Source organism: Thalassophryne amazonica, chromosome 7, assembly GCF_902500255.1.
Source record: "Thalassophryne amazonica chromosome 7, fThaAma1.1, whole genome shotgun sequence".
Classification (NCBI taxonomy): domain Eukaryota; kingdom Metazoa; phylum Chordata; class Actinopteri; order Batrachoidiformes; family Batrachoididae; genus Thalassophryne; species Thalassophryne amazonica.
This window is the reverse complement of record NC_047109.1, coordinates 49,878,089-49,893,338: the sequence shown is the minus strand read 5'-3', so window position 1 is coordinate 49,893,338 and position 15,250 is coordinate 49,878,089. Positions and strand designations below refer to the sequence as shown.

The following is a 15,250-nucleotide window of genomic DNA, read 5'->3' as shown; positions in this document are numbered from 1 at the left end:
ATCCAATATTTTCTGAGTAGCTTTCTTACCATAGACAGGAGTCTTTCCTGGCAGAATGACGATGATGAGCTGCAGTCCAGCATAAGTGTTCTTCAGATGCCTAAACATGGGCTCCACACTGTCCGCTCCCTGGGCATATTTACAGAAACAAGGTTGGCCCTGGATGGGCATCCCAGCATCCTTGGAGATCTTCCTCAACTGGTCTGTGAAACCCCTATACAAGAAAGGAGCAGGAGTGAAGAATCAGCACACATCAAAGAAGGAAGCCAATCAGACATGACTGGAGACTTTGTCTAAACTTAAATACATACCACTTCACAGAAACTTTATTCATGTGCACAGACGCTCTTACTTAACATAAATAAATAATTAGGTTCCAGAATTACAATGAGTAGCTACCAATTTGTGATTACTTCCAAGTAACACATGCAAAAAACAAATAAATTAATTAAATAATTTGTGGATTAAATGGACAAAATATGGAAGTTCCCAACTTAAGTCGGTGACACTTTATGAATTTGGAATGTCTGCTGTGACGATGCTTACTCTACATTGGCAGAGAATCCCTAAAAAGGCTGAAAGTAAAATACTGGCAAAAGATCTCACTTGAGGATTTCTTCTCGACACTGCCTCTGTGTGGCAAAGCAGGCGATGGCCCACATCTTGATCTCCACCCCTGTGTGGAACTGTTTCCCCCTCATGTCCCACACCCCATGGCTGGGTGTGGCTACCGTGCGGTTCTGAAACAACATCACAGTCTGACCCCACGTACTTGTCATAACATGGGCACACCACAGACCCTACATAAAGATGAGTAATCAAACAGCTACTGAAACAAAGCCAAAAAGTAACAGTAGTTTGCAGTACAGTCTGATTCCTATAAGCCAAGACTATATCAAATGAAGATAAAAAAATATATAAAATGCAGTTCCATTAAATTTATATTTAGGCCACACAAGCCATGCTGTAGTTAATTAATAATCTCTTCTTTTTTTCTTTTTTTTTTTTTGCTTTTTTTTGGGGGGGGGGGGGGGGACATTTTTGACAACACAACAATAATAGTGGAAGTTTCTTTATATACAGTCTTTGGGTCAACCATTCCACACTTTTCACACAGACTCAAGTGCACAAATATTTAAACAAATACATCCACAGACACACACCTACAAGAGCTTTTTTCTGAAAAAATAGAAAAAGACAGTACTAAGCCACAAGTGATGCAGAAAAGTAACTGAAAATTTGTGGTAAGAAGAGCGGCCTCTCCCTGTGTCCATGTTTCTCCCACAGACCTTGTGGGTGTGTTGCAGTGTGCGCAGACAGGCTCAGTAGACATATCTCACAGATTAAAGGACATGTCACACCAAAATCATAACAACTTACATTTAGGCTGTTCGAGACCATCCGATGGTCCACCGGGATTACTTTGTGCACTCCTGTGACTGGTTTCAAAGTATACGGCATTCACAACAAACAGCTATGGAGACTGCCGAAAACAAACTACTTGTGAGTACTCATTTTTCCCAAGGGTTTCTGACAGCGTTTTATGTAGGTTTGAGGAAAACATCCCAGCGCTCAGCTGAATACAATATAGCTGCTAACATCAAGAATGGAGCCGCAGATTAATTACAAAGTGTGATGTCGTGTTATGATGACTCGTTTTTAAGTGATAACTGTTAATTTTGATGCACTCATTGTATAGTAAAGGAGTAGCTGATCTCCACTGTGAGAAGACTTGGTGCATGTGCACAGACAGTCATAAACGCAGCCTCTTAAAAATGGTTTCTACGGGGGTGCTAGTGCGCAGGTGTGGTATGTAGACGTGTTTACCTTGTGCTCTCCACCACAACCTTGATAAAATTGCTTAACACCATGGTAAATTTTCCCAGAAGCTGATATTCTTTGCTCACGCACTTCTCTTATCGACTGAGCTTTGCACATCTGAAAATGTCCCCGCCAAAGGTCACGTCAGGTAAAAACAAGACTATCAATGGATTCATCGGGAACACTAATGCTAATGATGGTCATTCCACTGAACCCTCTGCCAAACCAATGGCCAAGGCCCCGGACGATAAAACCCAGATGTACGAGATATGCAAGGAGATATGCAAAGGGATGTCTGAATCGATTGTGGGGAGACTGGATGAAAGTTTTGATGTTTTTGAAACAAAGTTTCTGTTATGTGTCGGACGCAGCTCGGAGAACCGACCAGCGTTTGAAGGACCCAGTATGAAATAAGCAGAGCACGGTACAAAGGCTAACTGAATTTAATACATAACAGTGATACAAAAATAACAGAAAGTGCGGTCTGGCGTGGTGCGCTCCCAGCAGCGCTAACGGTCCGGAGCCAGAAGCTGTTCGGACCCAAGGACCCCGTCGACACCCCCCAGGTGGCCGCAACAAACCGAGTCTGTGAAAGAAGGAACCATTTATGTGAGTCCACACTCTACAGACAGAGAGAACACTTAAAGGTGTACAAACAGCAAACACTTCCTGGCTTGATTACTAATCACCTTCCCAACCTGCAGGCATGGAACATCCAGTTCACAAAACTCCACTGCAGTGGAAGCCGATACATGACTAACATACAGCTCAATATAATAAAGGTGTGAGGGACACCACATTTACTGACTGTATAAATGTTAGTCACAAAATCTAACGTACCTCAGGAAGTGTGCTGACGAGCGTGAGACCTCACCCCCTCCTCTTTCACAGACCGTGCATCAAACCCTGGACGTTCTCTGCATCCACTGATGATGAGATGGCTCCCGAGACGACGATCTCACCCGTCTGGTCACAAGGTCGAGTCTCTGGCAAATACACACTGTATACTCCAGTCTTAAATGCCACCATGTTCCAATCCATATAGATGCACCACAGCTGTGAGTCCTGACGAGCCGCAGGTGATCAGGGTGAGGTCCTGATAACCTCAGCAACACAGCCACTCAGTCCCAAATGCAAGCCACCTGGAAGGAAAAACAAAAGACAGAAACAAAAAGGCAGCCAGGCCCCCCAGCCATACAACAGTTTCAGTCTGTACTCTCCGTGCAAACAGACTTACAAAACCGTATGGAAAGCCAGGCGCAAATGATCGCCACACTTGAAGAGTGCGTGGAAGTGCTGGAAGCCAAATGCGAGCACCTGACTAAATATGCCAACCAGCTTCAAACTAAACTATTGGATTTGGAGACTCGCTCTCAAAGATATAACATCAAGATTGTTGGCATAAAAGGATGATTCAGAAGAAGGGCAGCCAACTGACTTCATTTCCAGGCTTATTCCTGAATTGCTTGGCAAACAGTACTTTCCACATATTGTAAAAGTTGATCGTGCACATCGCTCTGTGCAGCCCAAACCAATAGCTGGGGCAGGCTGCACACAATCGTGGCCCGGATTCATCACTTTCAAGTAAAGGAGCTGATAATACGCCTTGCCAGGATGCAGCCAATGGAGTACAAGGGAAACAAAGTCCTCATTTTTCTGGATTACACTAACGAAGTTATGAGCCAGCGCCGCACCTTCCAAGACGTGATGCAAGCCTGAGGAAAAGGAGGAATAAAGCACCACCTGTGCTACCCAGCCAGGCTCCATGTCCTTTGGAGTGATGCGGATACACCAATGATTTATGATGATCCAGCAGCAGCAGAAGCAGCTCATTTGCAAAAGGAATGTAATGGTTCTGTAAATGATTAAGAGATTCTATTCAAGAGTGTAATATTTTGAAAGCTTATCCAGAGCGAGTGTGATCATTTATATTATGGTAAGTGCACCACTGACTTTTTTCTTCTCTTTAGAACTGTATATCTTTGTATTAAAAAATGACTTTTGAGCTACAACACAATAATTTTCCCAGGAGGCGTGCTCTGTTTATATGGTAGTGTTTAGTTACATTTCTAAAATAAATATGTATGTTGTGGTGGGGGTCACAGAGACTTATCTGGCCTATTATCTGTCGGGCAGCTCCTGTTGAAGTAAGGGAAAGCCACACGTCAAGTTCAGGTGACGTGGCTGCAAGGGAGGGCAGTTGTGGTGGGATTGTGTTGTTTATTGTTCTATGGCTCAGATGCACTTGTTTTATGTAACGTTACAACTACCAGTTTAGATTTGCTGTATACCCTATTCCTTTTTTTCCTAAATGGCAAATGTACGGAATAGTATGCAGGTAGGAGGCAGAAATCTACAACTTATCTCATGGAATGTAAAGGAGCTTGGTACGGCAGTCAAAAGGGGGAAGTTTTTAAACATTTAAAATCCTTGTTGGCTGATATCATTTTCCTACAAGAGACTCATATCAAAACAACTATGCAACATCAGTTAAAATGTAATTGGATATCTCAGATTTATCAATCACCTTTTACATCACACGCTCGTGGAGTGGCAATATTATTTAGAAAAAATATCCAATTTCAGGTAACCACTATAATCAATGACCCCCTTGGAAGATATGTAATGGTCACTGGTACTATAAACTCGTTCAAATTACCCCTTCTCAATATATATGGTCCAAATACGGATGAGCCTAATTTTTTTTTAGAAGAGTTTTTGACCTGCTGCCTGATGACAATGACTCAAACATAATTACTGCTGTGAATTTAAACTGCTATTTAGACACCTTTCTAGATAGGTTATCCACAAGACCAGTTCCAGATATTACATCTGTAAGGCTTTTAAATAACCTTCTGAAAACAAGGAATCTAGTCGAAATTTGGAGGACTCAGCATCCTACAAGTAGAAAGTACTCATTTTATTCAAATGTTCACAAATCTTACACTAAGATCAACTACTTTTTGACTAGCTCTAACCTTATTTCTCAAATCACCAATTCTAAATATCATAACATTTTAATTTCTGATCATAGTCCCCTAGCAATATCACTGAATCTTTCCCTCCCAAGACGGGCATATTCATGCCATTTCAATCCAAACCTACTTTGTGATGACAATTCTGTCAAACACAAAACCTCTAAGGTGAAGGACTTTATAGAATTAAATGATAATGATGAGGTGTCAGATTCTACCCTATGGGAGACATTAAAAGTCGTAATACAGGGTGATATAATCTCCTACACTTCAGCTCTTTAAAAAAAGAGAGACAAGCGATTAGTTGAAATTAACAGTACTCTTCCTGTTTTGGAAAGAACATATCAAAATTCTAAATCACCTGATGACTACAAAGAGATACTTAAGCTTAAATATGAATATAATAGGATTATGAGTGGTCAAGTAAAAAATGTACTTTTAAAATTAAAGCAGAAACATTTTGAGCTTGGAGATAAGCCTGATAAATTACTAGCACAGCAACTTAAGAGTGCACAGGCCTCTAGAGCAATTGGCTGCAATAAATCAAAAATGGGTATAATTTTATGTCCTACTGACAAAAACTCTTGATTTGCTGAGTTGTATTGTGATCTTTACTCATCTAAACATGTTTCGCAATCCAATCTTGATGATTTCTTTAACCCCCTTTTGTTGCCCAAGTTGAGTGAGGCTGCCAAGAAATACCTTGATTCTGACTTTACTGGCAATCAATCAGACTGAATAAGCATTTGACTTCAATCATACATCCTGATCAGACGGGGTTCATTCCAGGGAGATTCTCTTTTTCCAATGTCAACTGGTTACTCAACACTATTTATTCTGATTATAGTAACATTCCAGGAGTTTCTATTCTATCCCTTGATGCACATAAAGCTTTCGACCAGGTCAAGTGGCCCTACATCTTTGAGTCATTGCGTAGATTTGGGTTCAGTCAAAACCCTTGGGTGCAGCTGATCTACGCAAAGCCGCTGTGTGCTGTTCTGACAAATGGCGATTGGTCAGCCCCGTTTCTCTTGCAGCGCTCAGTACAGCAGGGTTGTCCGTTATTGCCAGAGCTCTATGCGATTGCATTGGAGCCTCTTGCTGAAACAATAAGAACACACCCACTTGTAAAGGGGCTTCAGGTTGGAGATACAGAAACGCGTATTAGTTTACAGTGGGGGAAATAAGTATTTGACCACTGTCAATTTTGCAGGTTTTCCCACCTACAAAGAATGAACAGGTCTGTAATTTTTAGCGTAGGTACACTTCAACTGTGAGAGACAGAATCTAAGAAAAAAAAATATCCAGAAAATCACATTGTATGATTTTTAAATAAATAATTTTGCATTTTATTGCATGAAATAAGTATTTGATCCCCTACCAACCAGCAAGAATTCTGGGTCTCACAGACCTGTTAACTTTTCTTTAAAAAGCCCTCCTATTCTGCACTCTTTACCTGTATTAACTGCACCTGTTTGAACTTGTTACCTGTATAAAAGGCACCTGTCCACACACTCAATCAATCACACTCCAACCTATCCACCACAGCCAAGACCAAAGAGCTGTCTAAGGACATCAAGGACAAAACTGTAGACCTGCACAAGGCTGGAATGGGCTACAGGACAATAGGTAAGCAGCTTGGTGAGAAGACAACTACTGTTATGATTATTTATTAGAAAGTGGAAGAAACACAAGATGATTGTCGATCTCCCTCAGTCTGGGATTCTAGGCAAGATCTCATTTCGTGGAGTAAGGATGATTCTGAGAAAGCTCAGAACTACACAGGAGGACCTGGTCAATGACCTGAAGAGAGCTGGGACCACAGTCACAAAGATTACATTAGTAACACATGATGCTGTCATGGTTTAAAATCCTGCAGTACAGCAAGGTCCCCATGCTCAAGCCAGCACATGACCAGGCCTGTCTGAAGTTCACCAGTGACCATCTGGATGATCCAGAGGAGGCATGGGAGAAGGTCATGTGGTCAGATGAGACCAAAATAGAGCTTTTTGGAATCAACTCCACTTACCATGTTTAGAGGATGAGAACAACCCCAAGAAAACCGTCCCAACCATGAAGCATGGGGGTGGAAATGTCATACTCTGAGGGTGCTCTTCTGCAAAGGGGACAGGACGACTGCACCGTATTGAAGGGAGGATGGATGGGTCATGTATTACAAGATTTTGGCAAACAACCACCTTCCCTCATTAAGAGCATTGAAGATGGGTCGTGGCTGGGTCTTCCAGCATGACAACGACCCCAAACACATAGCCAGGGCAACTAAGGAGGGGCTCCGTAAGAAGCATTTCCAGGTCCTGGAGTGGCCTAGCCAGTCTCCAGACCTGAACTCAATAGAAAATCTTTGGAGGGAGCTGAAACTCCAAACCTGAAAGATCTGGAGAAGATCTGTATGGAGGAGTGGACCAATATCCCTGTTGCAGTGTGTGAAAACTTGGTCAAGAACTACAGAAAACATCTGACTTCTCTAATGGCAGACAAATGTTTCTGTACCAATGGTTAAGGTCTGTTTTTTTAGGGGATCAAATACTTATTTCATGCAATAAAAGGCAAATTAATTATAAAAAAAAAAAAAAAAAAAAAATCATACAATGTGATTTTTCTGGATTTATTTATTTATTTATTTATTTTTTTAGATTCTGTCTCTCACTGTTGAAGTGTACCTACAATAAAAAAAATTACAGATCTTTCCATTCTTTGTAGGTGGAAAAACCTGCAAAATTGACAGTGGATCAAATACATATTTCCCCCACTGTATATGCTGACGATGTAATATTGTATTGGCGTAATTCTGAACAATCTGTTCCAATTCCACTCAACTTAATTACATCCTTTGGTAAAATATCAGGATACACAATTAACTGTCCAAAAGTGAGTTTATGCCTCTCTCCAGTGTCTACTCACCAGGCTTTTTGCAAGGTGTTCCATTCAAAATAATTGATAACCATTTTACTTACCTGAGTTTATCTATACTTAAAAATCCAAAGTTGATATACAAATTGAATTTTACAGAACTTATATCAGGATTAAAACAGAATATTGAATGTTGACAAATTTTACCTCTGTCAATGATCAGACGCATAAACGCAATAAAAATGATTTCTCTTCCCAGGTTTTTATACCTATGTCAAAATCTTCCAATTTAACTAACTGCTGCTTTTTTAAACATTTGGACTCAGTTATTTTATCTGACATTTGGAATAATAAGAATGCAACAATCTCAAAAGTGCACTTACAGAGGTCTAGGCAGAGGGAGGGCTGGGCCTCCCGGTATTTTAACATTATTACTGGGCTGCCAATGTTAGGGCATTGATATTTTGGCAGCAGGGCTTACAGGACACTCAAACTCCTACAACACCATTGTGGGTCAAAATGGAGGCCAGCTGTGTGAACAAATCCTCTCTGCCAGCTATGCTATTTTCCAAGTTTGAAAACTCAGTCTCATAATAATTTATGTTTTCTTTTAAGGCATTATTAGAATTTTAAACCAGATTAGGAGCTTTGTGCCATTACCAAATACATCAATACAAGTGCCTATATGTTTTAATAATTGTTTTATGCCTCCTTGCCATAACAAATCTTTTCATGACTGGAGAGAGAAGCGCTTGATGTCAGTTAAAGACCTAAAAAAATTGATAGTAAATTTCCATCATTCAACCAATTGAAAGTATAACCTATCTAATTCACACTTATTGCGGCATTTGCAGGTCAGGCACTACATCCAAACAAAAATAGTAAATGTTAAAAAGCTTCTGATGAAGAATAATATTTTTGACATTGTTAATAGCCCTTCTGACTCCAAACAGCTAATTACAAAAATTGTACACCTGTTTGATGACTGCATTGTTGCACACACTGCGACAACTAGGGATACTTGGAGAGACGAACTGGCTATAGAAATGTCTGAGTCCATGTGGAGTGCGTATCTGTCTAACATTCATTCTTGTTCTGTGAACAGTAGACATCAATTAATTCAGTTAGAAATTGTTCATCACTTACACTATTCAAATGTCACATTGCACAGAATCTATCCCTCAGCTTCGTCAGTGTGTGACAGATGTAAGGTTTCAGAGGGTACATTGTCTCACGCTTTCTGGTCCTGCTCTTCACTCACAGCCTTTTGGTCAAAATTACTTGATTGGTTCTCCAAAGCATACAACAAAAAACTCCAACCCGAACATGCACTGGTCATCTTTGGCTACACACAGACTCTGAGACCTCTACCTACCATTATGTGGCAACCACTGACACTTGGACTGATTGTTGCCAAAAGACTGATATTGAAGGAATGGAAGTCGCCTACTCCTCCTCCATTTCAGTTATGGGTCAATGAAATGATGTCCATAATACAAATGGAAATCTCTGTACCTGGTCAACATACATATTTTCCAGACCCTGGGGTTTAACTCATTTTGAGGGTGTAAAATTGCTAAAATTCGCTCCTGCACCAGTGACTTTTTTCTGCTGCTTTTTTACGCTGTTTTATTTAGGAAACACCTGGTAATTTATGCATCTGAGCCTTGTTTGTTGTTGTTTAAAATTTGAAAATACTAAAATAAAATATTGAAAAAAACGGTTTGTACTTGATGCTCAGCTTTGTGCACGCTTGTAAGTATTATCAATATAACTGTGAAAATCTAAAAAATACATCTGTGATCAGACAGGCTGAAAAACAGCGAAGACATCTGCGTGTACATTAAAACAGTGCGCTGCTCCGCACACATCAAGATCCAAAATCCCTTGAAATATGAAATATGTAAAGTCCACACCACCAATGAAATCCTCATGCACCGATCAGGAGCACCAGACAACAATGTGCTGGTCCACTCTAAGTCCTCACCCATGGATTGTGCATGATCACCAGCCTATGAACAATGTCCAGGTCCCCTATAAGTCCGTCACGTGCGATCGCCAGCCAGACAATAATGTCTGACTGCAGCTCCACCATCAGCTCCTCAAGTTCTCTCACGATTCTGACATGTTAGACAGAAAGACCATTATCTCCTGAAAATAACACCTTCTGACTTTTTCCAATGCAAGAAATACAACTGCATGTTCAAGCAGTCTGTAAAAACAGCGTTGTGGAAACATTCCACATCCATGTTTACAGCAGCAGTAAAACAGCGTCCTGCGACACAAACAGCAGAGTCGGCACACGTTAGGATCCAAAATCTGACAGACTCTGAAAAAGTTAAGAGTTGTGGGGTGAAGTGTGCCGTCTCCTCTGTGTACATCCTTCCATCCAAGCCATCACTTGAATGAAAGCTCAGAAGCTTCATTATTGGACATAGAAGCATTCGTTTCACTCTGCCTGTTGGCTATTGGGATGCTTCTGCTTTTTCTAAAATGTACATCACACACTGAGAAATGCCAAGTAAGAGGTTTTCCGGAAATGCACCTGCTAACTCTCAGAGCGAGAGGAATAATTAGCAATAAAATACATCAGCATTCACTAATTATTACAGCGTGTGTGTGTGTGGGTGTATTTTGATGTTGTGTTTCTAACTGGGATGTTAAAGAATGTGCAACATAAGCAAGAGTCTATTCATAGACTACCATTAGTGTCACAGAAGTCTAAAATAAGTTCTTTCTGACTTTTTTTGTTATAGTAGCATAATTTCTGCATGAACAGCTACTGAACTGCGGGATTTACAGGCTGTTTCCCATGAATCTATAAACATACAAAAAGTGTAAGTGTTAATTAAAAACCTATTTCATATTTGCATATTGAATGTTAATCTCCTCTGTGGTTCACACTTCAGTAAGTTGCACTTTAATGCAAATATCCAAAATTTAAAAAATGAATTCTTCACAAATATTGATATGATTTTTTTGTGCTGTATGAAGAAAAAAAAATCATCAACTCAGAGGTTAGCCAATTCTGAGAGATACATCCCATTGAGGTCATAAATATGACATCTGTCTTTTCAAAGAAGTTCAAGTATGTGATTGTTGGAAACATATTTCACTTTTCCTCATGCAGTTTGCTGTCACAAAACAAAACAATGGATGTGATTTTGTGAGGCATTTGCTCATATGCTGCACTACTGACGCTCAACCACAGAAAATATGCCAAAACTCCCACACCATGAACAGCAAATAAAAGCAGATTAGTTAGTTCCCCTTTGAAACAGTGAATCAAGGCTAAGGGCCCCTGCACGCATAGCACGAATAGGTAAAATCACAGCGAAATAGTCTGAAATGGCCTGAATGAGTGCACCCCGAAAACATGCACGCGTGCACACCACATGTGTTGAGGAGGGAGCTGACACTTTGGCACGTTACGTGTTGCTTGGCAATGCCACAGTCCTGGGGGCACTTAGACAAATTTCACAGCCAGCTCAAAAGTGGGGATCGAGAGAGGGATCAAATGGGCACTCACAGGGCACTTTCTGTCTTTCGGCCGCTGGTGTGCACAAATGGTTGTGGTGACAGGTGTGTGAGGCGTTAGAGGCGGCTCTGATTTTTCACAAATGGCATGCAAATTCCTACTTCGTGCGCTAGTCGGCTTCAATCGTTATGTGTGAAGGGACCCTAAAGGAGGGGCAGCGTGACACACAAACAGAGAGAATGGGTGTGATTTAAAAGAAGGGTACCATAAAGTGCTCTGTGCTCACCCTGCCACCGTACTGCAGCATGGGGGCGGGTAGCACTCGCCCCGTCACGTGGGCCATCTCGTCGCGCACCTTGAACTGGAATTCCTGAACAAAGGGGTCTGCCTCGTAGTTGGCACTACGTACCTGTAAGGAAAACATGAGAAAATTTAAGAAACAGAGAAGGTTAAAGGGATCAATAACCATTATATCACAAGTGAAAGACTGCAGCAGGATACATGTATATTTTAACAACCTGAGACAGAACAGTCACACTAATCATCCATAACATTGAGACCATCTGCCTAATAATGTGTAGCTTCCGGGCTTGTCAAAGTGTGCTGTGGTGTCTGGCAACAAGATGTTAACAGCAGGTCCTTCTGCTGGATGGGGCATCAAAGGCCAGCCTTCTCTCCCCATGTACATCAGTGAGCCTTGGTTGCCCATGACCCCATTGACAGTTCACCTACTTTCTTTCCTTGGACCACTTTTGGTAGGTACTGACCAGTACAGTGTTTATGAGTCTTAATTTTTCTTATTCCACCATATCAACTTCAATGACAAGCTGCTTATTAGATTCCCACTGTAATAACACAATGTTCCTGACTTCGCTTGTCTATTATGGCTGATAGGTGGATACGGATGGCATTGTACTTCAATAGGTATGGCTAGAAGTAACCAAAATTAAATGGTAAAAGTGATGGATATGCATGTGACCTGAAAATGTGAGCAGTAAAAATGCATGTGAATCAAAGGATGCAGTAGTAAACTATGATGCATCTCAGTTAATTCAAAGCTGAATTGAATAAAGTGCATCACATGGTCAAAATGTAGTAGCTGATGTTGCCCCACAAAGCAAGTAGTACACCATATCTGAGTCTTCCTAAATAACTATTTGACACAAAGTAATTCCAATGGTACTTAAGAATCCTCAGAACAGACCTGCTACAAAAGATATCCAGTTGTCACCTTCAGTAACTGATTAATGCTAACTGGTTAATGCCCAGCGCTCACATACACACAATACGTCAGGAAGTACCGGAATCCCAAAGACTTAGAGCGTCAGACTCCTGCAAAAATATCAACACCTCTAAACACCTCTGTCCAGAGAGCTCATGAGGTCATAAGGGCTTCAGACTCCTGCAAAGGTATCAACACCTCTAAACACCTCTGTCCAGAGAGCTCATGAGGTCATAAAATCTTCTCTATGTATTCATCTATCTAAAAAACAAAGGACCCAGAGACATGAATGTCATTGGTGAGATAAGTGAAACTCTGCAAGTTCAACACTTTTGAAAGCCTCAGTCTTAAGCCCCCATCACACATAGCAAGAATGTGCAGGAATCAGGCCGAAACGGCAAATATAACCATCACCGAGCGCAGTCGGGAGGGAAAGCGGCGTGGTCAGCAGTGTCAGAACGCAGCCAGACTACCTCGTCCACACCGGCATGATGACATCCAAAGCGCATGCAGACAACAGTTTAGAAGACACAGACTGCTGTCAGATGGCCATGAAAGCCTGCCCGATGTCCCAACGTCTGGATGGCAAACACGGGACCAAAGTGGGTAGCAGCGCTGTGTTCCTCATGCTCACGTCCGCCCCGCACACACGCATGGGGCTAAAATGATCACTCAGCTGTGTGTGTGTTCATAACGGCTGCATGAGCCACTAAGCATGCATGTAGGGTGCATGTGCCCGCGTGCCACTGGACTCCTTTCCTGAAAGTTTGCTGGCAATGGGCCAAGCAATCACACCATGCGTCAGACGCAGCCTTTCCAGCAAACTTTAATTTCTTTACTTTGTTGCTCACTTCAGCAGAACAATACAACTCTGGTGTTCACGCCAGAGAACCATGGCGTAAAACTCCAGTGTGGAATGGAGGACGAATCTCATTTCTTGCCCACAACAAGACAAGATTCACACAAAGGTGACTCACAATTGACATCTTTAAATGGCTTTGAGAGGGGTTAATGAAGACACTGCAGACCTGCCGCTGGAAGCAAAGCAGAGAACCAGTGAACAGGTTGAAATGCTGCATTGTTGCTTCATGCAGCCCCATTGCAGTCTGCAATCAACGTAGAGAAATGATCATTTCCTGATCAACAACGACTGCTCCGGTGTCCAGAACTGAAGGACCGATAAGGGAATCATTAAGCACAAAGCTATTGATGTCATCATTGTTGTTGTGGTAGAACTGTGCTTTCTAGCTTCCATCCGTGGTGCATTCAATGTCCATCGGGAAAAAAAAATTATGCAAGTAGGCAGCGAATGATGCAACACGATTCAACCCGTCAAATGAATCGATGCACACTGAATGAGTCGATGCAGTCTCATCGCACACATTTGTATCTAGATACCGATTCATATCGATTAATCTCCACATGCCTAATCTTCACACTTCTGTTCAAAGAGTACTCACAGAGCTAGGATGCAGCTGATGGTTAACCTGTAGGTCATGAAGCTAGACTGTTGTGGTTGCTGAGTGGAAAGTACCTGGGACAGGATCCTGTTAAGACTAACAGTTGCACGTACCTTCGGCTAGTATCTCACCAGGCTGCTACAGCCTGTGATAGGCATCCACCAGGAAATCTGCGTAGGTTGGCATGAGGTTTGCAGCCGTTCACTGCCCCCTCGCTTCAGTCGCAGGGCGGTGCCTGCATGTCGCTTTCCATGATCTTATGTCCACTGTGGTGGACATAAGTCTAACTAGTGCGTTGCCCGGTGGGGATCCATGGGCTCTAGATTTGGTGGTGTTTATAAACTAGGTAGCTGACATTTTTCAAGCATGTCAATAAATTATGCAAAGTTTCTATAATGATTTGGAATGGCGTGTGAGTCCAAAACGTAATTATCAATGTCTATTGTAAACTGTTACGTAATATCCATCATTTCTCCAAAAATATTAATCCCATCAATGCTACGTTTTAGTGGTGTTCATCCTTGACCCAAAATACATAAGCATACCAAATGGTAAACGTCAGCTCTCCCCAGTTTCTCTGTGTTCAAAGGTACACACACATGTGCATGCATGAACATACTCAGAAGCCACTTCGCTTTTAATATATGTAGATGATATACCACCCCCTGCTGGAAAGGTGTGTAAGTCCAGAATGTAATTCTCAACAGCCATTGTTCACTGTTGTTAGCCAATATCCATAGTTTCTCCAAAAATATTAGTCCTATCTACTGTATGTTCTGTTTTGGCGGCATTCATCCTTGATCCAAAATTCATAACATACCAAATGGCAAATGTCAGCTCCCTCTGGTTTGTCCGTCATCAAAGTTACACACACACGCATACACATACACACAAGCACTTGGCTTTTAATATATAGATCATTTACTGCCTCCAGCTGGAACCCAATGTCCCTAATTTCTTCAAAAATATTAGTCCTATCATCTTTCCGTTTTTACAGCGTTTTTCCCCAGTTTGTGTGTGTTCGAAGCCATACACATGCACGCACACATACACAGAGGCCACTTGGCTTTTAATATATACTGCAGATGCTGCTGGCCAGCGACTTCCCTCATGCACAAAGGGACAGCAGACTATATCTGTGTGGAGAATGTGGAAAAGGTGATCCAGATTTATTTTATTTATTTTCATTGTGTGTCAGGACTAGAGGATGACATTTTTTGGGAATTCACGTGGGTCACGTGATTCCTACGGGATTCCCGCGGAATGGGAGTCAAAATTTTATCAATCCCGTGATTGGGATGGGACGGGAATAAAAATGAACGGGAGCGGGCAGGCGCAGGAATGCCAAAAATAAATGATGATTTTCATCTATTTAATGCCGCGTTCATGCTAGGCGCGATCAGACGCTACAAATTCGCGGGGG

The 15,250-nt window shown here is 41.7% G+C and overlaps 1 protein-coding gene across 4 annotated transcripts in view; it reads right to left on the bottom strand.

The window, feature by feature from the left end:
* Nucleotides 1–15,250, bottom strand: part of LOC117513890 (protein argonaute-3) — a 145,392-nt gene that overhangs the window by 29,041 nt on the left and 101,101 nt on the right. For 3 of the 4 annotated variants that reach the window (XR_004561745.1, XM_034174127.1, XM_034174125.1), the window contains exons 10-12: nucleotides 11,411–11,554; nucleotides 607–740; nucleotides 30–214 (exon numbers count right to left, since the gene is read on the bottom strand). Coding sequence is in view for 3 of the 4 variants with exons in the window: in XM_034174127.1 (XP_034030018.1) it covers nucleotides 30–214; nucleotides 607–740; nucleotides 11,411–11,554 (463 nt within the window). In the remaining variant the exon portion in view is untranslated. The remainder of the gene's footprint in view (nucleotides 1–29; nucleotides 215–606; nucleotides 741–11,410; nucleotides 11,555–15,250) is intronic. The other variant, XM_034174126.1, reaches the window with a different exon arrangement.